The sequence below is a fragment of the Schistocerca serialis genome, chromosome 8 (genome assembly GCF_023864345.2).
Source record: "Schistocerca serialis cubense isolate TAMUIC-IGC-003099 chromosome 8, iqSchSeri2.2, whole genome shotgun sequence".
Lineage (NCBI taxonomy): Eukaryota > Metazoa > Arthropoda > Insecta > Orthoptera > Acrididae > Schistocerca > Schistocerca serialis.
This window is the reverse complement of record NC_064645.1, coordinates 30,426,022-30,450,287: the sequence shown is the minus strand read 5'-3', so window position 1 is coordinate 30,450,287 and position 24,266 is coordinate 30,426,022. Positions and strand designations below refer to the sequence as shown.

The window sequence follows — 24,266 nt, the reverse complement described above, 5'->3', positions numbered from 1 at the left end:
AGTAGGATTAAGGTTTTTTAAGAAGGATTGAGAGGCAAGGCTGGAAGTGAGAAATTCCTGGAAGGTTTGGAGGGGGTGATTTTGAGGAAGAGGAGGTGGGTCCCGCTGTGACGGAGGACGGAACTGTTCCAGGCAGGGTTCAATTTGGATAGTGTCTTGTGGAGGTGGATCATTAGGAGTAGGATTAGGATCATTTTTCTTCGTGGCAAAGTGATATTTCCAGCAGAGAGTACGAGTGTAGGACAGTAAGTCTTTGACGAGGGCTGTTTGGTTGAATCTGGGAGTGGGGCTGAAGGTGAGGCCTTTGGATAGGACATAGGTTTCGGATTGGGAGAGAGGTTTGGAGGAAAGGTTAACTACTGAATTAGGGTGTTGTGGTTCCAGATCATGTTGATTGGAATTTTGAGGTTTTGGAGGGAGTGGAGCTGGAAGTGGGAGATTGAGTAGATGGGAGAGACTGGGTTTGTGTGCAATGAGAGGAGGTTGAGGTTTGCTGGAAAGGTTGTGAAGGGTGAGTGAGTTGCCTTTCCAGAGGTGGGAAACCAGGAGATTGGATAGTTTTTTAAGGTGGAGGGTGGCATGCTGTTCTAATTTGCGGTTGGCCTGTAGGAGGATGCTCTGAACAGCCGGTGTGGATGTGGGAGAGGAAAGAATGAGGATTTTTATCAAGGATAGGAGCTGACAGGTGTGTTCATTGGCTGAATTGATGTGTAGGTGAAGGAAGGTGTACACGATCAAAGGCAGAGCCACGTGTGACAGCACCTACGTGATTTACCAACTGACCTGCCAACACTGTGAAGCTTTCTATGTGGGAATGACCAGCAACAAACGGTCCATTTGCATGAACAGACACAGGCAGACAGTGTTTGTTGGTAATGACGATCACCCTGTGGCTAAACATGCCTTGGTGCACGCCCAGAACATCTTGGCACAGTGTTACACCGTCTACGTTATCTGGATACTTCCCACTGACACCCACCTATCAGAACTCCGGAGATGGGAACTTGCCCTTCAATATATCCTTTCTTCCCGTTACCCACCAGGCCTCAATCTCCGCTAATTTCAAGTTGCCGCTGCTCATACCTCACCCGTCATTCAATAACATCTTTGCCTCTTTACTTCCGCATCGACTGACATCTCTACCCAAACTCTTTGCCTTTACGTATGTCTGCTTGTGTCTGCCTGTGCGGATGGATGTGTGTGTGTGTGTGTGTGTGTGTGTGTGTGTGTGTGTGTGTGAGCGCGCGCGCGCGCGCGAGAGTGTGTGCCTGTCCCTTTTTGCCCCCAGGGTGAGTCTCTCCACTCCCGGGATTGGGGTGGCTCCTTGCCCTCTCCCTTGGGGCCCGCATCCTTTAATCTTTCCCTCTCATTCCCTCTTTCCTGGTGGGCAGCTGTGGGTTGCAAGGGCTTGAAGTTTGTGTGTGTGTTTGTGTTTGTTGTTGTTTCTGTCGGAGTGCCAACGCTTTCGTTTGGTAAGTTGTAGAATCTTGGTTTTAGATATATTTTTCCCACGTGGAATGTTTCCCCTCTATTTTTATACAGATTCTGTAACTTGCCATACAGGGGCATTGGTGGAGGCGGTAACAAGCACAAATGCGCACACGGGTGTCGGGCTTTCGCGCCCCACGGACGCTTCGTTGGGGGGGGGGGGGGGATTTGGATTTTGGGGGAGAGGGTGGGAAGTGTTTCGGTCCCGGGAGTGGGGGGACTTGCCTTGACCTTTACCAGTGATGTACAGGCTGTCTTTGGTGGTTCGACATGGTTGACCTTGGCTGTTGTTTGGGGCAATCAGGCAGATTATGATGGCCTTGAAGCTTTTCCAGATGCTAATATTTTGGCATGGAAGACTTGGAGTATTGCTGAGACTACAAGACTGTTGGCTAAACATCCTTATGGTACTCTTGTTCCCAGTATGCCATTTGTGTTGTCTACTAGAAGAAAGAAGAAATTAAATGCTGACAAGTACCTCATTTTGTGTGCCACAGTCGGCAATGGCAATTGTAAAATCAAGATCAACGTTGGCTGTATGCTTTATTATATAAAGTGTGTTCTGTCCTTTCCTTATCTCTAATCCTTATCGCCCTCCTTTTTTTATTTCAAAAAATATATTCACTTTTTGTTTTGGTGGCAGTGCCGCTCTTGGTTGCTCGCTAGGCGGGTGACCTTGAAGGGGACTTCGCTGCTGGCGAGGCTGCTGGGCGACGCGGGCCCGCCCTCCCCTCACATATCCTGTGTGTGTGTGCGCGAGTGAATACCTGTCCCTTTTTCCCCCCAAGGTAAGTCTTTCCGCTCCCAGGATTGGGATGACTCCTTACCCTCTCCCATAAAACCCACATCCTTTTGTCTTTCCCTCTTTCCTGATGAAGCAACTGTGGGTTGCGAAAGCTTGAAATTTGTGTGTGTGTGTGTGTGGGTTTGTGTTTGTTATTGTTCCTATCAACTGCCACAATTTCTATCAGACTGACAAATAGTAAATAGTTGCAAAACCCATCAACTGTTCAGCAAAACAGACATTGGACAGCGGCGTCCAGAGATATCTGGTTGTTATACAACACCATGAGAACTATTTTCTACAAGGTGAACATTATCAGGAAGACAAAAAAATTGTGCATTTTGTCTGTGACATGGTTCCTGGAGATTTTGACATTATCAGACACTTAGTTATGTTCTTGTTTCACCATAGGACACAGCAGATCATCAGGCGGGAGATAATATTGGTAACAGTTTGCTGGGATCGATAAGACTAACAACTGAGAGAGGTTGCGGTTAGCTTGTTCCAAAATTTGTACAGTTCAGGAAATTTGGTAGAGCTCCTAACTGTGAGCTTCTGCACGTTAGAATTTGATTAATTAAGCTGTGAATACAGTTACTTAGTTTAGGGAGGTCACCTATTAGAGTGAGCAGCTGGTGCAGTAAGCTGTGTATTTGTGAGGCTGGATAATTCCAGTAGAAGGAAGTTTATACGGGCTTTAGGGGTCCTACAGTTCTGTGAACGGGTGCTAACGGATCTGCTGGCCAACTCTGAAGTGACAGAGTTAATGCTTATTTGGTGGTTGTGGGTTGGAGGATTACTGTGTCTTCCAAGTGGAGCCTCAATGTAATTTAGATTTGGTTTGGCAGTCACTAATGATTCATACATTGAGAATTGTGTCTTATTTTGCTACTGCACACAGCATGTTACGTGAAGTTTGTTCCTTATTTTGTTTGAGGACTCAAAAACAGCTAGGGGCATACACGCCCATGTCAAAACTGTAGAGCACCAAGACAAAGAGCAGTTAAAAATGACTACATGTCAATCCCAATCAACCGAAGAGAAGACAGCTAAAAACAGGGATGCGGAGAAAGGTCTATAAAATACACGACAGAGAAACGGAGGTACAGAACTAAAAATTAACTGGCCTTCGCCACACTGCTATGATGATAAATAGTAAAAAGCAGCCGACAATCCACCATCATTCACTAAAATGGCAGATAATTAAGACAGCAAACACAAACAAAAACGTAAACAGTTAAAAAAAGGGTGTTCCATCAGGAAATGATGGACCATCAAAAGTTGAGCAAGATGTATACAAAGTGGTGTGGCAGCACCACTTACCAAATGACGATGGCTAGAAAGACATGCTCAATATGCAACCTAGTTAAAATGATTTCCTCGCAGCGAGAGAGCCGAGAGGTGGTCATCCAAGCCGCTGGGAGAGGCTTAGTAACACAGAGCTTGTTCCTGTCAAGGGAGAACCAGTGGTGATGCCAAAGTGACACAGCTTGCTGACAGACGGTAACAGAGAGATAGTCAGAGGGAATGTAAGAACTAGCAGGCTGAGGTACGAGGACTACAGCCTTGGCAGCAGTGTCAGTGGCCTCATTCCCTGTCAGATCTATGTGACCAGGAACCCAATGAACATCATAGTGGCTCCATCAAGAGTGAGTAAGTGACAGCTTTCCTGGACCTGTTGCAGTAAGGGATGGACAGTGTACAGCACACAGAGACTTTGAAGAGCACAGAGTGAGCAGATGACACAATTGCAAAGCTTGTGTCGCTGGATGTATTGTGTGACCTGATACAGGGGGAAGAGCTCTGCTGTAAATACTTAGCAGTGTTCCAGAAGCCAAAACAGAAGAAGTCAGCGCCACTGACAAAGGCACACTTGACACCATGGTCAGTCCAAGAGCAATCAGTGTACACAAAGACACTATCGTGAAGTTCCACGCGAAGGTTGTGAAACTGAAGGCAATAGAGTGAGGCTGGAGTAGTGTCCTTAGGAAGTAAATGTGAAGTTTGTGATCTACCCTAACATATAAGGAAAAGGAACTGAAAGTTAGAAAAGTTGGACTCATTATGAGGCACTGAGTAACCATTTTAAGACCATTGAAGAGTGATGAGTGACTTTTGGAATTTGTTCGAAGTAGTGGAACCGTGTATTGTCAATGTCTGAAATGATTGAGCCTTGAATTACCATTCAACTGCAGTATTTAAAGTGGCTTTGACACATATATTTTTCTTCTTCTTTCTTTTTTTCTCAAGGGGACATGGTTTTCTTGTCACTCGATCACATGTGTATTCAGAAAGTGTACTGAGAACTGATTTTACCAATAAATAGTAAAATAAGTGAGCTGAGACTGACTAAAGAAAGAAAAACTTCAACATTTATCTCCTAATTTCATAGAGTGAGTAGAGAAGTTTGTAATTATTTGAAAGAGTTTTGCATATGAGAAACTGTTTGCAACAGTGTTTGATGTAGAACAGTAAACCGTGGGTGTTATGTGGTGTTGTTGAGCTTAATGTCACTGCCAATCGCTATAGTCTAAGCGAGTTTGGGAATAATAGTTAACATCACCTCAGCTGAACTAATCTAGAACAGTTGACTTTTGACACCGTGAAAGTGGTTGGATGCAATTGCTCACCGCATATAAAAATTATTTTAATTTTGCTGGATATATGTATGTCAAATAAAAATGTGGTGGGAGTAATTCTTGTAATCTGCTGAATAATAACACTCATTACGTAGAGTGACAGCATAAGCTATTCTAGCTAGTGAGATAACATTCAACACAAGGCAGACGACATCATATACAAAGCCAACTCAACTCCGACATAGTTTAGTGTCAGAAAGAACAGACCACTGGAGATGACAAGCAAGCTGATCAGTGCAGAAAGGAGGTGGTAGGTAATCACTCTCATGAGAATCCCTACCACAAATAATATATTTGGCCATGTTATGACAGGACATGCAAGAGTGGTTGTAAAGTTTACACACGTAGCAATGCATCGGGTTTGGAATATACGGTCAGACCATGACAACTTCATAGCCTGCCTTGATCCATGATGGAAGCACTACTCGATCAAACGTGAGAAAGAGAGTGCATGTAGGCATTAGGTTTGCATCAACCTTTTTCATTACCTGATGGACAGCAGTGATACATTGATCATAGAGGTAAGTATGGATTTCTCCCTCGGTAAGACCATTAAGTAGCCGAGTGTCTGCTTCAGTTTGTCTCAAAGCCTGACATTGCTGGGAGCAATGAAGTCAAGATTGCAACACACTTTTGTCAACCAACTATAGCTCGTGCCACATGATTTCGCCAGCCAATGACAGCAGATTTTCAGAGCATAGGAGATGTGATGATGTCAGTCAATAGCAACCTCTGTTAAGCAGCGCAAACAAACAGGTAACAAAAGTTAATGGTTTGAATTAGTTTACTTAGAATATAGCTAGAAGCAAAGCTAATCTTTCACATACAATATTGGCCATCAAAAAGTTTTTGCTGTTCTTTTCCGAAGGTGTGGTTAGGCAAGATCATAAGGGCACAGCTTACATTGCAGCAGTTGAATGTTTTTGATGAGCACGTTTATAAAGTTCACTGCTGTGCACCGAACATTTCAGAGGTTACCTGGCTGAATACAAGTTCCGTAAAGCACTCACATTCCCACAGAAACTGCTGAATAATTCACTTCACACTTTTTTTGAAGGATAATTATACTTTTCACCACCATTATTGTGTAATTTGTAATCTAAGAATGAACTAAAACAAATATAAAAAATTAACACTTTTTAGCGAGTGTTACCCTTTAAGATATTTCAAACATAAAAGTGTCAGTAAAATTTTAATGGCATAAATGGCTGGTCTTCTGCATCTAAAATTTTTCTAAGTAGCTGGTCTCAGTGTTAAGTTTTGCACAAGAGTCTAATGCTCTGTGATTTAAGAAATTCATCACACATTCTCAAATGTAACATAATTCATCTTTCGTAAAAGGAAATTTACTTTGAAAGTAATGCTTTTCAAAGCATGATTTGCAATATTTTCCTGCAACCTGTTAGAAATGTAAACAGTTGTGATGTCATGCTCTTTGAAACAAGGCCCATGAGAAAGGTGCCTCGAAAGCAGTTTGTTGTTACAAACTACTGCATAGTCTTTGACACATTTTGCTGTCAGCAGGCTTGTTTGTGTACACTGTGTTTTGTTGGTGTAAATGGCGCATTTTCTTTGCAACTGAAGTTTTACGTTGGTTTTACTTCCTTGTTCATTTTTATGGCTGTAGTATTATTCTGCATTAGTGGGATAAAGTAAAATTCTTTGTTAGAGTATCAGTTCTTACCAGTGAAAACTACAAAAATTTAACTGAAACAATCAAAATTCCCAAGTTTTTATATAGTTTCTCCCAGATGAAAAAATTCCCAGGTTTTTCCTGGATTTCCCGGTTGTCCCAGGGCATATATATCCTGTTGCTGTATGAAAAATTTCAGGTTAGGTTTTGACAAGTTGGACTGGACCACTCCTTTGGAATAATTGATACTGCAAGAACAACTCATTAGAGCACTGGAAGACCTGAGTTGAAACAAGGCCTCTGGAGTAGAAGACATTCCCTCAGAGTTAGTGAGATTCTTTGGAGAATGGTCATGACAAAACTAGACCTCTCTAGTGTGCAATTTGTATGAGACAGGCAAAATACCATCCAATATGAAGAAGAATGTAAAAATTCCAATTCCAAAAAATGCAGGTGCCTTTTTTCCTAAATCATGGGTCAAAATACTGACATGAAGGAAGTGATTTCCAACTAAGTAAAGTCTAGCACACAACCTTTAATGTGCTCAATCCACAGATAGTCTGTGGGAAAACCCATTCACGCCAAGCCAATTGAAAAGGGGGCCCACACACATAGAAGTGCCTCGACTCCAGCAGCAACATGAGCTCAACAGCATCAGCATTGGTGCACAGACTGATGACTGCCGCTTGAGTCCCACTGGTGCACTTACCCCACCAATTTGGTGGCAGAGCCAGGCCTGGACCTTGTAGGCTCATTATCAACAGCAGGAGGGAAACTTTCATGTCTAGAGTGTACCATTATGTGGAAGTGAAAGATGGATGATGAAACAGTTTAGAAGAGAAGTCTTTGAAATTTGGTCCTACAGAACAATGCTAAAGAACAGATGGGTAGACTGAATAACTGATGAGGATGCACTAAATCGAAGTGGAGGGGGAAAAAAAAAAAATAAAAAAAATAAAAAAAAATAAAAAAAATAAAAATAAAAAAAAATTATGGCACAATATGACTAAAGGCAGGAATCAATGGACAGGACACCACCCTGAAAACTTAGCAACTGATTATAGTGTCACGTGCCTGCTCCATACCTCTATTTGGCAAGTAGCGAATTATTCCCATACACATATAGAGTGTCCAGCAAAGGAGTCCCTGTTTTCAAATTAAAATTAAATACCTTGAAAACTAAGATTGATAGATGAGTGCAACAAAAGGTATGTTTATAGTGAGAGCTACAACAATTTTATATAGAAGTTTTAAAATAGTTCAAAAAGCTGCTAACAGATAGCTCTGTACATTATATACTGATTTTAGTTTTTGAGATATTTAACTAGTGTGCATTGAAGAGAAGTTGAACTGGAAGAAACACACTGATGATCTGCTGAAACAGTTAGGTTCAGCTACTTATGCTACTAGGGTTACTACACATTTTGATGATAAAAATACCAGTAAATTAGCCTACTATGCCTATTTTCATTCACTGCTTTCATATGACATCATATTTTGGGGCAAGAAAGAGGTGAATTAAGCTGCAACAAAAATCTTTGGTCATTTGCCAAATAGTATTAAAAGTCTGACAGATAGCCAACCAACATTTAAAAGCAAATTAAAAGAATTTCTGAATGACAACTCCTTCTATTCAATAGTTTAATTTTTAGATATGAAGAGGTAACTGTAAAATTATTATTAATTAATTAATTAATTATTGTGTGTTTACTTCAGGATTCCTTCGCTAGGCACACTGCATTATCTCAGTGTTAAGATGAATATGGCATTCAGTTGAAAGTTCTTTTTAAACCCTGTGAATGCTATTTGAGAGCATGACAATGACAAGTAGTGCATCACTAGCATAAATAGTATGGACTGGATCTGAAATGGGTAATTATCAGCCAAAACTCATCATAAAAACCAATTATTGTGAGCAGGAGTGTGTATAAATTTGATACAGATGGTAATTAGAGCAATAATTTGCAACACAGAGTTTACAATCACTACATATTTATTTATTTAACGAAATAGTGGCTGATACTGATTAACTGCCATTATTTGCTTTATCCTAAATATACAAATACAGTACTATTACGTTCATAAAGAATGAAGTGTACTTCCATGTTGTATATTATGACTAATGAATGGAGTGCCAACAGCTTCTTACCAAATTGAAGTGTCATAAACAGTTTTCTATACGACAAGAACATAAAGGTTGTTACTCGTGCAATCTAAACTTGATAATACGTACCAACACTTTAGAAAGCAGTACAAAATTATCATCAGAAAACATTTAATATTTGAAATAACAAAATGATATTTAAACAAACCTGGAAGACTAGTTCAACAATGCTATCCACATATTCAATGCCTTCTTCTGTCAGATCTACATTAATTACAAAGAAGCCAAACCCACGGGAACCAGTCCGATAGCCACCTATCAGACTATTGCACCAGCCTTTGGCTTTCAAATGGGAGAGAAGGCTACCAGGTCCTTCGTGTCCTATCAGGTGACTCAAATAATGTCCTGGCTGCAAGATAATGTGTCAGTTAATTCCTTGTTTTAAAACATAACATCGGAATAGAAGCTTAAAATATACAAGTACATGCAGCTGAAACGAAGGCTTACCCCAGATCTGTAATATTGATGAAGGTCTGGCACTGGGAAAGTAATGTTCAGATTTCTAATATCTTTAACAGGAACTATGTAACCTCTCATCTGCACTTGTTTATTTCCAAAAGGATGTTCAGGCCACTGGGGTGCAACAACACTCTTATTCTTAACATTTGAAAACAGTTCACACGTCATTTTTTCCAGTTCGTCCAAATTCTCTAAATACCAAAACATAAGAAAATTTCAACAATCAAAGAAAAACATGTGTACTTCATAAGATTGTAATATAAAGTGATGACACGGGCAAAACATACCTAATTTAAGCCTAATGATTTACTGGAGAGCTTCTCAACAACAATTAAACAAATGCACTTTTAACTCAAACACCATTATGCACTATGCAAAATATTGGAGGTGCATAATTCAGTACATTACCACATTACATAGATATTAATTCTTGGAGTACTTCCATAAAGAGTACCAGATTCAGTATCGATTGAACCTTCATACACAAATGTAGGGGGTTACTTTATAAGCAATGTGAAATTGACAAAAAATTTTAAAATATTACTACAGAGCTTAAACACAGTATTATTGATAGAGATTATTTTGTGTATTGTCTGTGATTGTAACTTCTACATTAGAGATTATTAATAAAGTTGTAGTTCCAAAACAGATTGGACAGCAATGGAAAAATAAAAAGTTTGTGACTGCAAACCTTAAATGCAATTACTAACACCACAATGTCATATAATCAACTGAACTTTTAGTGCAAGTTTAAATCTGTGTACCAACCTCTCTCAAACATTTAACAATTTTATCATATTTATTTATATAAAACCTACATGTAGGGGCCCTTTTTCCTTACAGGAGCATTACAAGAAAAAGTGTCATATTCAGTATGCTATGAAAAGAAATGTTACAGACGGATAAGCATTAAAATGAATAATAACAGTAGGAAGCTGGGAATTTGATAGTACTAGGAGATCTGAATGTTATCATAGTGCTGGGAATAGTGGAGAATATGTACTTCGCAAAAGAATGAGAGGGGGGAGCGGCTTTAAGAGCTCTGCCTCGAGTTTCAACTGATTGCAGTTCCACAAATTACGAGAGAAGAAAGTATATTTGGAAAAGGCTCAGAGACAAAGGGTGATACTGATCAGACTATATCGTGTTTAAATAAAGCTTTAGAAATCAAATATTGGTCTGCAAAACTGTATGCAGGTGTGGATAAAGATTACAACCATAGCCTTGCAGTGATGAATAATACAATGAAAATCCAGAAGAGAAAGAAAAGGAGTATATGATAAACTTGAATAATGAAAGTTTAAAACACAATGAGTTGAAGTGGAAATGACCCATGGCCTCAGTAAAAACATCAAGAGTGTTAAAGTGGAACATGATGAAGACCAGACAAGTAATCACAGATATATGAAGGCACAAGGAAAAGTCATGGACAACTGAAGAAATATTTGAGCTTATTGAGGGAGGGGAGAGGGGGGGGGGAGGGGGGGGGGAGGGGAGAGGGGGGGGGGGAACAGTGCGGTTTAGACTGTTTATCAATGAAATTAGCATAAAGTGCAAACAGGCTAAAACAAAATGGAAGAGGTAAACTGTTATAACGTCAAGTTGAACACACACATTTCGAAACGACACAACACATATATGTCACTGAGCAAGTTGACAAAGCAAGACATGTGAACACGGTAACATTCGAATGAGCACTGAGTCCAAGTCTAGCGGCCGCTGGCTGGCTGGCCGCCTAGGTGGCGCAGCTGCTGCATGGCTGGCAGACAGCGCTGCATGTAGGGGACGCGCGTAATCGTGCGGCGGCACTTTGAATGATCGGCGAGTCACAACACTTTTCCCCCCTTTGAAATTTTTGCACTGGTCTTAATGGAGGTAGCCTGTAGATTGCTAACGTCCATAGGCGTTGTTTGACTGGCCATAAAGTCTTGAGGAGGAGGCTTCCCGTACGGACGGAAGTGTCCCCGATGATAACGGGTCGAGACGACAGGAGACATAGGGGTCGAATCTGCTAGGGTCCTGTGCACCAATCTGCCCATTGCGGCAAGTCCAGTTGATATAACAGGAGGCATGGGCGACGTGTCGGCATCCGTAGGAGAAGGAGGCGAGTAGATTGGCTCCGACAGATGATGGTCATCCGGTTCCTGCATGTGCATATCTCCTGGTGGCGTCAGTTCTTGTGCTGGCACCGATATGATGGTGAGAGGACTGCGTTGTGACTAATAGATGCCAAGATCCCGAGCGTCAGGTAGAGCCGAAAGTGATGTAGCGGCATTCGTAACAGATGTTGCCAGCACACAAGGCTGAAGCTGGTCTGAATGACACACTGCAACACCCGTGTCCGTCTGGATTTCATACAGGCATTGGCCACGGTGTCTTAAGATGCGGCCCGGACTCAATTTTGGCCGTCTGCCATATCCCCATACCCAGACAAGGTCGTCGGCGGTGAACCGGCCAAACGAAGGCACCCGCGGCCGTGAGGTGGAAGGCTGCAGAAGATGAAGTAGCGTGTAGGGCTGTCGGCCATGTAAGAGCTAGCCGGGCTGTGGTCGCCCATGGGGGTGAAATGGTAAGACAGCAGAAGAAGTCAGGAGTTTCTGCATCTGAGCCTTAAATGTGCGGACCAGTCGTTCAGCCTCACCGTTTGATTGTGGATGGAACGGAGGGACTGTGACATGCATAATGTCGTGACGAGCACAAAAATCCGCAAATTTGGGAGAGGCAAATTGCGGACCATTATCAGTAACAAGAGTAGAGGGAAGGCCTTCCAAAGAAAAAAATTCGGGCGGGGGCGGCAGCCTCTGACGCACAAGGGCCACAGGCAGCGACCATGTGTACTATTTCAGAGTCGATGCCAGGCCAGTACACATGACGGCGCGCCAGAGATTTTGTGCGAGAGACACCCAGTGCCCTTGGTGAAGGAAGCGCAAGACCGAAGCACGCAGGTACCACCACACGTGGCGAAGCATTGTCGGTGGCAGTGAGGCGGTAGTGCAAAGTGTAGTAGTTCCGCAACGGGTCAGAAGTCTTAGCGGACGGACAATCTGGCTAACCCTTCTGAATACAGCGTAAAACCCGGGAGAGGGTAGGATCAGAACCCGTAGCAGCCGCCAGCCGGTCCCTGGTGATGGGGAATCCGTCCACAACCTGCTGCTCGGCAACATCCAGGTGGAAATACAAAAGTCCGTCTCTATCGAATGCAAGATCAGGACCCATGGAAAGGCGAGATAGTGCATCAGCATTCGCATCTCAGCATTCACATGTTGGGCCACTGGACGGAAATGAATCTCATAATTGAAATGAGACAAGTAAAGAGCCCAACACTGGAGGCGGTGTGCAGCCTTGTCGGGAAGTGTCGATGATGGATGAAACAAGGAAACAAGTGGTTTGTGATCCATAACAAGATGAAATTTGGATCCAGAGAGAAAAACACTAAACTTATGAAGAGCATAAATAATGGCCAAAGCTTCTTTTTCAATTTGAGAATACTTTTGTTGGGCATCTGTGAGTGTTTTGGAGGCATAAGCAGTGGGTTGTTCAGAGCCGTCACAAAAACGGTGCGCAAGGCATCCGTGGCAAGAACAAGATGCTGGCCAGGTCGATAAGTAGCCAGGAACGGGGCCTGTTTCAGCATCGTCTTCAATTTCTGGAAAGCCGCATCGCATGACGCGGACCAGTGAAAACGCACATTTTTATGCAACAGGCGATGCAACGGCTGAGCCACTGACGCAGCAGACGGTAAAAACTTGTGATAGTATGCTATTTTCCCCAAGAAGGCCTGCAGTTCCTTAACAGATGTAGGGTGAGGAAGGGCATTGAGCGCAGCGACAATTTGCTGAAGCGGACAAATACCATCCCAAGAGAGTTGAAACCCCAAGTACGTGATAGATGCCGGAAAAAATTGTGATTTCTGAAGATTACACTTAAGACCGGCAGTCTGTAAGACACGAAAAAGTGTGCGGAGGTTCTGAAGATGTTCTTCATTGGTGGAGCCAGTGACAACAATGTCGTCCATGTAATTTATACACCCAGGGACAGGGAGCAATAATTGTTCCAAGAATCTCTGAAAGAGAGCAAGGGCACTGGCAACCCCTAATGGCAATCGTTGGTATTGATAGAGGCCAAAAGGCGTGTTAAGGACTAGAAACTGCCGGGAAGCAGTGTCGAGAGAAAGTTGATGATAAGCTTCTGACAGGTCAATTTTAGAAAAATACTGGCGTCCCGCAAGTTTAGTGAACAATTCGTCAGGTCGGAGTATAGGGTAAGTGTTGATGAGGCATTGAGCATTTACAGTGCCTTTAAAATCGCCACAGAGACAAATATCACCATTGGGCTTAGCAACAACAACGACAGGAGAGGACCACTCACTGGAAGTGACAGGAAGCAAGACCCCTGCAGTTGTGAGACGATCCAGCTCCCATTTTACCCGATCATGAAGGGCCACAGGAATGGGCCGAGCCCGAAAAAACTTAGGCCGAGCAGTGGGTTTGAGCGTGATATGAGCTTCAAAGTCGTTTGCACGGCCTAACACAGGAGAAAAAAGGGATGAAAATGTCGTCGACAACGAATCCAATTGAGCATAAGGAATAGCATCAGAGACGATATTGACAGAGTCATCTATGGAGAACTCAAAAACGCGAAAGACATCGAAACCAAAAAGATTTTCTGCATTACTCTGGTCGACCACAAATATGGGAACAGTGTGAACGAGAGATTTGTAATATACCTCAGCATTAAATTGTCCCAAGAGAGAAATCTTCTGTTTATTATACGTCCGTAATTGCCGAGTGACAGGTGATAGGAGTGGAGAACCCAACTGAAGATACGCCTGAGAATTAATGATAGTGGCAGCAGAACCAGTATCCACCTGCATGCGAACATCTCGACCAAGTATTTGGACAGTGAGGAATAACTCCCCTGAAAGGGAAGAAGTACAATTGACAGACAACACGGAATCAGAATCAGCATCATGTTCATGAACATCATGTATGCGGTCGGATTTGCAAACATGACCCTTCTTTTTGAAATTGTGACGCACAGCCCAATGTTGGGGACAATCCTCGCACGAATGTTTCGTAAAACACCGCGGACATGAAGGAAGTTGCCGGGGGTTTTATGCATTTTCTTAGAGGGCTGTTTACAGTTAGGCCAAGGCTGCGCATGGGAGCGTACTGCAGCCACGTTGGCCGGCGGGGACGCACCTCACGCGTCGTCAACAGCGCACAGAGGTTGTGTTTCCCTGATGTCACCCCACACCTCTATTTGCGCCCCGGCAGCGCGAGAAATTTCAAAAGACTGGGCGATGGATAGGACTTCATCTAGAGTCGGATTTGCCAACTGAAGGGCACGTTGCCGAACTTCTGTGCCGGGCGCTGATCGGATAATAGCATCCCATACCATGGAATCGGCATAGGATTCTTTGTGAACATCAGTAACAAATTGACACTTTTGACTGAGGCCATGAAGTTCAGCAGCCCAAGCACGATAGGATTCATGCGGCTGTTTTTGACAACGATAAAAGGCAAAACGAGAGGCTACCACATTCATTTGCTTTTGAAAATAGACAGACAGAAGTGAGCACATTTCAGCAAAGGAGAAAGACGCAGGATCTTTCAAAGGAGCCAATTGCGATAACAACTGATACATTTGAGATGAAATCCAGGAAAGGAACAGAGACTTACACGTTTGTTCGTCCGTGACATGAAATGCCAAGAAGTGCTGTTGAAGACTTTTTCATAATCAGACCAGTCTTCCACCATCTCGTCGTAAGGAGTAAAAGGAGATATAGACAATGACGAGACCGCATTTGACGCTGCGACGAAATCGGGAATCGCCGATGTTAGAAGTGTTTGCTGTTCAATGAGATCTTGCAATAGTTGCTCAACAGTAGCCATGGAAACCTGTGGGTCAACGATGAAAAGGAAAAATCCACTACCTCGTCGCCAATTGTTATAACAGTCAAGTTGAACACATATATTTCGAAACGACGCAACACATATATGTCACTGAGCAAGTTGACAAAGCACGACATGTGAACACGGTAACATACAAATGAACACTGAGTCCAAGTCTAGAGGCCGCTGGCTGGCTGGCCACTTAGGTGGCGCGGCTGCTGCATGGCTGGCACACAGCGCCGCATATAGAGGATGCGCGTAATTGTGCGGCAGCACTTTGAATGATCGGCAAGTCACAACAGAAACGTGTGAAGTTATTGAGATATGTAAGAGTGTAGGAAAAGTCAACAACTGATACACACAAATTAAAAAAAAAAAACTATGGAAAGTTTCTGTAATCTGCAGATGGAAAACCACTATAAATGATGATGAAAGTGCAGACTAAAGCCAAAAATAAATCAAAGGTCAGTACGTTGGTGAGGAACTGGCAGTGGTGACACAGGGATTCCAGAGGAGTGGTGTGTGTGTGTCTACATCATCTTACAACAAATGATACATGCAAATGATACATGCAAATGAAAATTACAAAATAAACTGTAATAGGTAAAAATGGAAATACTGTGCAGGACTGTTATTTCATTAGTATGTGACAAGCCATGCTGAGCGAGATCGTGTCTTCAAGATGGGATGACAAAAGCAGCTACATTAAGAAAGAAAATACCTGCTCAGGTGTGAAAACAGAAGTTCTGGGCATAGCCAACCTACTGTGAAGAGGCACAGAATTCATAAGATAGTATATAGGTAATTTTGACAGTGAAAGTTATGCTGAGCAACAAATGAATGAAATTTTTTTTTTTTTTTTTTTTTTTTTTTGTTTTTTTTTTGGGGTAGAGAACCCTCGGCCAAACTTTTTTTATTAATGGAAGTTCTCAATGTGGTTAGTTTGATGATATATGCAGGTAAGTCACTGTCCTAACCCATCCAGCCCCCTCCCTGTTCCCATTCCAGCACTACACAGCTGTCATTTCACCGCCACACCCAGTATTAATTTCTTTTTATTTCTCTCCTTTCCGCTACTTACCCCCTCCCCACCTTGTCTCCTGCCCACCATCTAAACTGCAACACTTCACTGTCTGCCACTCCCACCATACTATCCTTCCCCCTCCCCGCCCCAGCCTCCTCCTTACCCTCACCCAGACACCACTCCCATCATGCACTGGTGCTGCTGTTCGCAGTGTGGTTTCAGCTTTCTAAGACTGCAGACGTACGCAAGTTGTGTTTACGTGTGTGTGTGTGTGTGTGTGTGTGTGTGTGTGTGTGTGTGTGTGTGTGTGTGTGTGTGTGTGTGTGTGGGCGCGCGCACGCCTGTATTTGTGTGTCTCCTGCTGACATAGGCCTTAATGGCTGAAAGCTTTAAATGTGTGAATCTTTTTGTTGTGCCAATCGCAACTCAGCATCTCCGCTATATGGTGAGTAGCAACTTCCCTTCTCTGGTATTGTAAAAAGAATATGTGGTTTACTTATACGTATGGACTTCTTAAGTTATTGAAAAGAAGTTGGAATTGTGGTATGGAGTGTCTTAACTGCAGCACACTCACAGTTATAAAACAAGTCCAGGAATAGCCTTTTAACAGGTCATGGTCAGGAACATAAAAAGGACAGTTACATCAGTAATATTCCATAACATCACTGCTAAAACACACACACACACACACACACATACACACACACACACATTCCCCTAAGCGTAATGGAGGAGGAGGAAGTTGATATGGAAGAAATACACTACTGGCCATTAAAATTGCTACACCACGAAGATGACGTGCTACAGACGCTAAATTTAACCGACAGGAAGACGATGCTGTGATATGCAAATGATTAGCTTTTGAGAGCATTCACACAAGATTGGCACCGGTGGCGACACCTACTACGTGCTGACATGAGGAAACTTTCCAACTGATTTCTTGTACACAAACAGCAGTTGACCGGCGTTGCCAGGTGAAACGTTGTTGCGATGCTTCGTGTAAGGAGGAGAAATGCGTACCATCACATTTCCGACTTTGATAAAGGTCGGATAGTAGCCTATCGCGATTGCGGTTTATTGTATCGTGACATTGCTGCTCGCATTGGTAGAGATCCAATGACTGTTAGCAGAATATGGAATAGGTGGGTTCAGGAGAGTAATACCGAGTGCCGTGCTAGACCCCAACCGCCTCGTATCACTAGCAGTCGAGATGACAGGCATCTTATCCACATGGCTGTAACGGATCATGCAGCCACGTCTCGATCCCTGAGTCAACAGATGGGGACGTTTGCAAGACGACAACCATCTACACGAACAGTTTGACGACGTTTGCAACAGCATGGACTATCAGCTCGGAGGTCCATGGCAGCGGTTACCCTCGATGCTGCATCACAGACAGGAGCGCCTGCGATGGTGTACTCTATGACGAACCTGGGTGCACAAATGGCAAAATGTCATTTTTTCGCATGAATCCAGGTTCTGTTTACAGCATCACGATGGCCGCATCCGTGTCTGGCGACATCGCGGTGAACGCACATTGGAAGCATATATTCGTTGTTGCCATACTGGCATATCACCTGGCCTGATGTTATGGGGTGCCATTGGTTACACGTCTCAGTCACCTTTTGTTCGCATTGACGGCACTTTGAACAGTGGACGTTACATTTCAGATGTGTTAAGACCCGTGGCTCTACCCTTCATTCGATCCATGCGAAACCCTACATTTCAGCAGGAGACCGCATGTTGCAGATCCTGTACGGGCCTTTCTGGATACAGAAAATGTTCGACTGCTGCCCTGCCCAGCACATTCTCCAGATCTCCCACCAATTGAAAACGTCTGGTCAATGGTGGTTGAGCAACTTACTTGTCACAGTACGCCAGTCACTATTCTTGATGAACTGTGGTATAGTGTTGAAGCTGCATGGGCAGCTGTACCTGTACACTCCATCCAAGCTCTGTTTGTCTCAATGCCCAGGCTTATCAAGGCCGTTATTACGGCCAGAGGTGGTTGTTCTGGATACTGACTTCTCAGGATCTATGCACCCAAATTGCGTGAAAATGTAACCACACGTCAGTTCTAGTATAATACATTTGTCCACTGAATACCCGTTTGTCATCTGCATTTCTTCTTGGTGTTGCAATTTTAATGGCCAGTAGTGTAGGTGATGGAGTAATGCATTCAGAGTTTGACTGAACACTACACAATCTAAGCTCAAACTAGTCACCTGACGTCGGTGACATATCTTCGGAGTTTCTATAATCTGTACAAAGTGCAGGCGACAGGATGTATTTTGAATGAGTATCAAAATGCATGAAGTGGATGACCTACTGTCAGATTTCTCGAAAAGCATTACCATCGATTTATAAAAGAAGTTACATGCTGATAATGGTAAAATTATTGGGTGAGTAGTCTCACAAGTCATGCTTGTGAACTACCGATCACAATAATATATAAAACAGAAAAAAAATTGAAAATATTCTGGGCAAAAATCAATTTGGTTATAGGCTGGGAAAAGGCGCCAGAAAACCAAACATGACATTGTTAATAACAAATATCAGGATACCTTACTGGCATTTGCAAACCTACAGCGAGCTTTTGCCAATGTCACGTCAATCAACATGCTCACAATTTCTAGAAGATTGGGGTGAAAGTACGCAGGCAGGTAAATGAGCTGCAAAATCCAAGCGGGAGCAACAAAAGATGAAGATCAGGGAAAACAAACTCTGTTACGATATGTGTACAGTAGGGTTGCCATTTAGGGTCATTACTGCTCAACTCGTACATCAGAAGTGGTAAAGGACGTGGAAGCGAACTTTGGACGGGGAAGAGATACTGACACTAAGATTTACTGATGACACAACACGGCTCTTTCCTTCTAGCTGGAAAGTAGGAAGACTTGTGTATAACCTGTTGGATGGAATGGGCAACACACTTAGCACATACACAATGCTACTTAAGGATAAACAAATGAAAGTGCAAGGGTGATAAGGAGTAGGAGAAAGATGAACAATAACTTCCCCAACATCAAAATCCATAACGATACAGTACTGGAATGAGTGAGAGAACTCTTCTATCCAGAAAGCAATATTATACAGGATGAAGGAAGTGAGGGAGATATCTGAAGTAGGATGGCAGAGCTGTTAAAAGCCTTCTTCAATGAAAGAGCCCTACTAGTATCAGATACACTGATATGATACTAAGGAACAAATTGCGGAGGGAATCTGTCTGGAACACAGCATTGTTTGGGAGTGAGCTTCAAACCTTCAAAATTCCAGCTAACAATAAACTGGAAACATTTTCAACATGGTGGCCAAAAAGAATCTTAAAAGTTAAACGGGCTGGTAAGACACAAAAGGAAGCAATACCGACAAGAGTAAGTGAGGTATGGGCGCATTATCGGGAAGGAGATCTACTGCAGTACGACATCCGGGAACAGGTAATGTAGCATTGGGGGACATAGCAAAGGAAAAAAACAACAGGAGCAGACCAAGGCCAGTACGTGCAAAACTGACCACATGAGACGACTGGTGCAGTCGTTGTGTACAGGCGATGGGATTAGTACAAAAAAGAAAGAGGTGACTGGGGGACAGGCTGGAAGAGGGCTGCAGCTGAACAACTGAGCATCTTAACCACTACTAAGTCCTTTATTTTTCTCTTTTATTAACTGAACTGTATTATGTATCCTAATATTATACTGAAGTTGTGTTTTTGTTCCTTTTGGACTCTTATATGGGAGATATGGGCATCCTCAAGATGGAAAAAGAGAGATGACAACATGAAAACTTATACTCAAAGTCATTAAATTCTATGTGTAAGCCACAGCTGGCTGTAATATTCCATCCAAATCTGATACCAACATAACCACATTTATCCAGACAAAAATAAATCTTTAATTAATGTACATGAATCTTGAATTAATGCAACAAACTGTTTTACTAAAAAATGGGAGGGGGAGAAATAAATTGTAAAATTCCTGTATAGGAAAAAGAGGTACATATTGCATCAAGAAAGCAATTTGTGTCTTTGATCACTGTTCCACACTTTTTTTTACCCTCCACATAATAGTGACCGGTTGTTGCAAATTCTACTTAAGTAAGAAAATGTAACATACTCTTCACTTTTGTTCTGAGCCCGGTGAAAAGTAATCCAACTGTAGCCGAGGACCATTTTCACTATACTCAGCAACTACAAAAATGAGTTACATACGTATTTGTGTACTTCTAAAAAACACAGATTTGCCTGTTTAATCTTGCACACAAAACTGGAATTTTTCTATACTTGACATTTACAAAGACAAGTTTCACCACATGTGATGATCAGCTGCTTGTATAATTATGCTATGAGACCAAGACGTTGCTGTGTTTGAGTATATTTTTATTGCACTAGGCCTATTTCAGTGAGAATGACATCGTCAGGTTACATCAGGTGGTGTGAAAGTTTATTTCATGATGACAGTACTTGGTAAACTTCAGAAATAAGTGCTCCAGCTACTGTTTAACACCTACTACAGAACAAAGACAGCAATATTGGAACAACTGATGTAACCTGACGATGGAAATCTCGCCGATATAGGCCTATTGTAATAAAAATATACTCGAACACAGCAGCGTGTCGGCCTCACAGTACAGAATACAATGTTCTTATACAACACACAGGACACATTGGTCCCAGATGAGTACAAAAAAATCAGCTGCTTGTGGTAGACATTTATCATTAGTTCTAAAGTAGCTACTTCCCAACCAGGGATCACAGTTACTTGCTTCCTGATAAGAGTATTTGACACCATTCAAAAGGAATTTTGTATTTGACATTTCCCTTCATTTACGCATGGTAACATTGTATGCTGTAAAAATCAATGTGGTTAAATCTTAACTTTTCATATCTTCTCATTTCATGTTTTTTGTGTGTGACAAATGCAACAACAGCCAAAATTTGGACACTGCCTATGTGGAAGTGTGACAGGGTTTCGCTAGCCAGCTCATAAAAAATGCATCTGACACTACATGTCTTTTTGTCTTCAATAGCGTTTTGGAAGTTTCTATAAACAGTGCATTAGTGGGGAATGATTTCATTTCCAAAGATGAGGCAATTCACATAGTAATGAACAATACTTATCTCCTTTGAAATGTATTTAGGTGTGTTGTCACACTCAATCATCCAGTCATTGTACACAGGGTGAAAAGCAACCCTATAATGTCTCTAAAGTTATCATCAATTCTGCTTCTCAGCACACACTGGCAACTGTTCATAATGTATTCATACTGCGTTCCATAATGTGAAGTAAGTATTCAGTATGACAGCTCCATATTAATTTGCTGTCAAAGTAAACTCAAAGAACGTAAGACAAGACTACAGGAAAACTGAAAAAGCAAATCCGGGTTCTTGTTTGCAAATAATTTCTTTTTTTTCTGAATAAATATCATAACTACAAACTGGCATTCTACGGATCGGAGCGTGGAATGTCAGATCCCTTAATCGGACAGGTAGGTTAGAAAATTTAAAAAGGGAAATGGATGGGTTACAGTTAGATATAGTGGGAATTAGTGAAGTTCGCTGGCAGGAGGAACAACACTTCTGGTCAGGTGAATACAGGGTTATAAATACAAAATCAAATAGGGGTAATGCAGGAGTAGGTTTAAAAATGAATTAAAAAAATAGGAATGCGGGTAAGCTACTACAAATAGCATAGTGAACGCATTATTGTGGCCAAGATAGATACGAAGCCCAAGCCTACCACAATAGTACAAGTTTATATGCCGACTAGCTCCGCAGATGACGACGAGATTGATGAAATGTATGATGAGATAAAAGAAATTATTCAGATAGTGAGGGGAGACGAAAATTTAATAGTCATGGGTGACTGGAATTCGGCAGTAGGAAAAGGGAGAGAAGGAAATGTAGTAGGTGAATATGGATTGGGGGTAAGAAATGCAAGGGGAAGCCGCCTGGTAGAATTTTGCGCAGAACACAACTTAAGCATAGCTAACACTTGGTTCAAGAATCATAAAAGAAGGTTGTATAAATGGAAGAAGCCTGGACATACTAACAGGTTTCAGACAGATTGTATAATGGTAAGACAGAGATTTAGGAACCAGGTTTTAAATTGTAAGACATTCCAGGGGCAGATGTGGACTCTGACCACAATCTATTGGTTATGAACTGTAGATTAAAACTGAAGACACTGCAAAAAGGTGGGAATGTAAGGAGATGGGACCTGGATAAACTGACTAAACCAGAGGTTGTACAGAGTTTCAGGGAGAGCACAAGGGAACAACTGACAGGAATGGGGGAAAGAAATACAGTAGAAGAAGAATGGGTAGCTTTGAGGGATGAAGTAGTGAAGGCAGCAGAGAATCAAGTAGGTAAAAAGACGAGGGCTAGTAGAAATCCTTGGGTAACAGAAGAAATATTGAATTTAATTGATGAAAGGAGAAAATATAACAATGCAGTAAATGAAGCAGGCAAAAATGAATACAAACGTCTCAAAAATGAGATCGACAGGAAATGCAAAATGGCTAAGCAGTGGCGGCTAGAGGACAAATGTAAGGATGTAGAGGGTTATCTCACTAGGGGTAAGAAAGATACTGCCTACTGGAAAATTAAAGAGACCTTTGGAGAAAGGAGAACCACTTACATGAATATCAAGAGCTCAGATGGAAACCTAGTTCCAAACACAGCAGAAAGGTGGAAGGAGTATATAGAGGGTCTATACAAGGGTGATATACTTGAGGACAAAATTATGGAAATGGAAGAGGACGTAGATGAAGATGAAATGTGAGATACGATACTGTGTGAAGAGTTTGACAGAGCACTGAAAGACCTGAGTCGAAACAAGGCCCCTGGCGTAGACAACATTCCATTAGAGCTACTGACAGTCTTGGGAGAGCAGTCCTGACAAAACTCTACCATCTGGTGAGCAAGATGTATGAGACAGGCGAAATACCTTCAGACTTCAAGAAGAACATAATAATTCCAATCCCAAAAAAAGCAGGTGTTGACAGATGTGAAAATTACCGAACTATCAGTTTAATAAGTCACGGCTGCAAAATACTAATGCGGATTCTTTACAGACGAATGGAAAAACTGATAGAAGCCGACCTCGGGGAAGATCGGTTTGGATGCCATAGAAGTGTTGGAACACGTGAGGCAATACTGACCCTACAACTTATCTTAGAAGCTAGATTAAGGAAAGGCAAACCTACGTTTCTAGCATTTGTAGACTTAGAGAAAGCGCTTGACAATGTTAACTAGAATACTCTCTTTCAAATTCTGAAGACAGCAGGAGTAAAATAAAGGGAGCGAAAGGCTATTTACAATTTGTACAGAAAGCAGATGGCAGTCATAAGAGTCGAGGGGTCTGAAAGGGAAGCAGTGGTTAGGAAGGGAGTGAGACAGGGTTGTAGCCTCTCCCCGAGCAACAACAACAACAACAACAACAACAACTACTACTACTACTACTACTACTACTACTACTACTACTACAAACTTTCGTAGTGAAAGAATAAGCTCATTTTCAAACTCCTATATGGAAAGTGTTTCACACACATCTTTTAACCATAATTAGGTTACCCAAAAATATGGGAAATATGCATACACACAAATGTCAGCTGTGTAGTGGAAAACTTTAATACTGAGACTAAATTTTGTGTCTAAATCAAAGGGACATATGGTTACAGTAATAAATAGACTTGCTAGTGATCCTTGTAATACTCCATTCCTTTCAATGCAAGAGAAGTATGATTCATTATCTGGATATCAATTCTATACAATGCAATTATGTAAAGTTGTTCACGAGATATTTAACAGATTCATCTTCTTACATAACACACTTTTTATCATAACAGTCATGGGTTTTTCTGGCGAATATCCCTGAGAAGATGGTTCAAAGTACAGAGAAAATGGCTGTAGCTCACATAATGCTGAAACTCAAACAAATCAGAGTGGAAGGAAGGGAGAGTATTGTGGTGTTCACTGGCAGCTGGCCTGGTGGCAAATGTTTTGTTTCTCTTTCCTCTTCAGCTGCATCCTGAGCTCTTCTTACTTCCTATGTTTGATGTAAAAATTTTCTGCATTTCCATATTTGTTCTTCCAGTTTTCAATTGCTTGTACTTGATGTTCTCCAAAGTTGAAGACAACACAATGCTACCCTCATGTGAAGACACACTTCATTTGTTCTGGGT

General features: G+C 42.0%; 1 protein-coding gene across 1 annotated transcript in view; it reads right to left on the bottom strand.

The window, feature by feature from the left end:
* LOC126416083 (insulin-degrading enzyme) overlaps positions 1–24,266 on the bottom strand; it is a 186,671-nt gene that overhangs the window by 105,858 nt on the left and 56,547 nt on the right. The window contains exons 6-7 of the mRNA XM_050083571.1: positions 9,156–9,358; positions 8,857–9,057 (exon numbers count right to left, since the gene is read on the bottom strand). Of these exons, the coding sequence (XP_049939528.1) occupies positions 8,857–9,057; positions 9,156–9,358 (404 nt within the window). The remainder of the gene's footprint in view (positions 1–8,856; positions 9,058–9,155; positions 9,359–24,266) is intronic.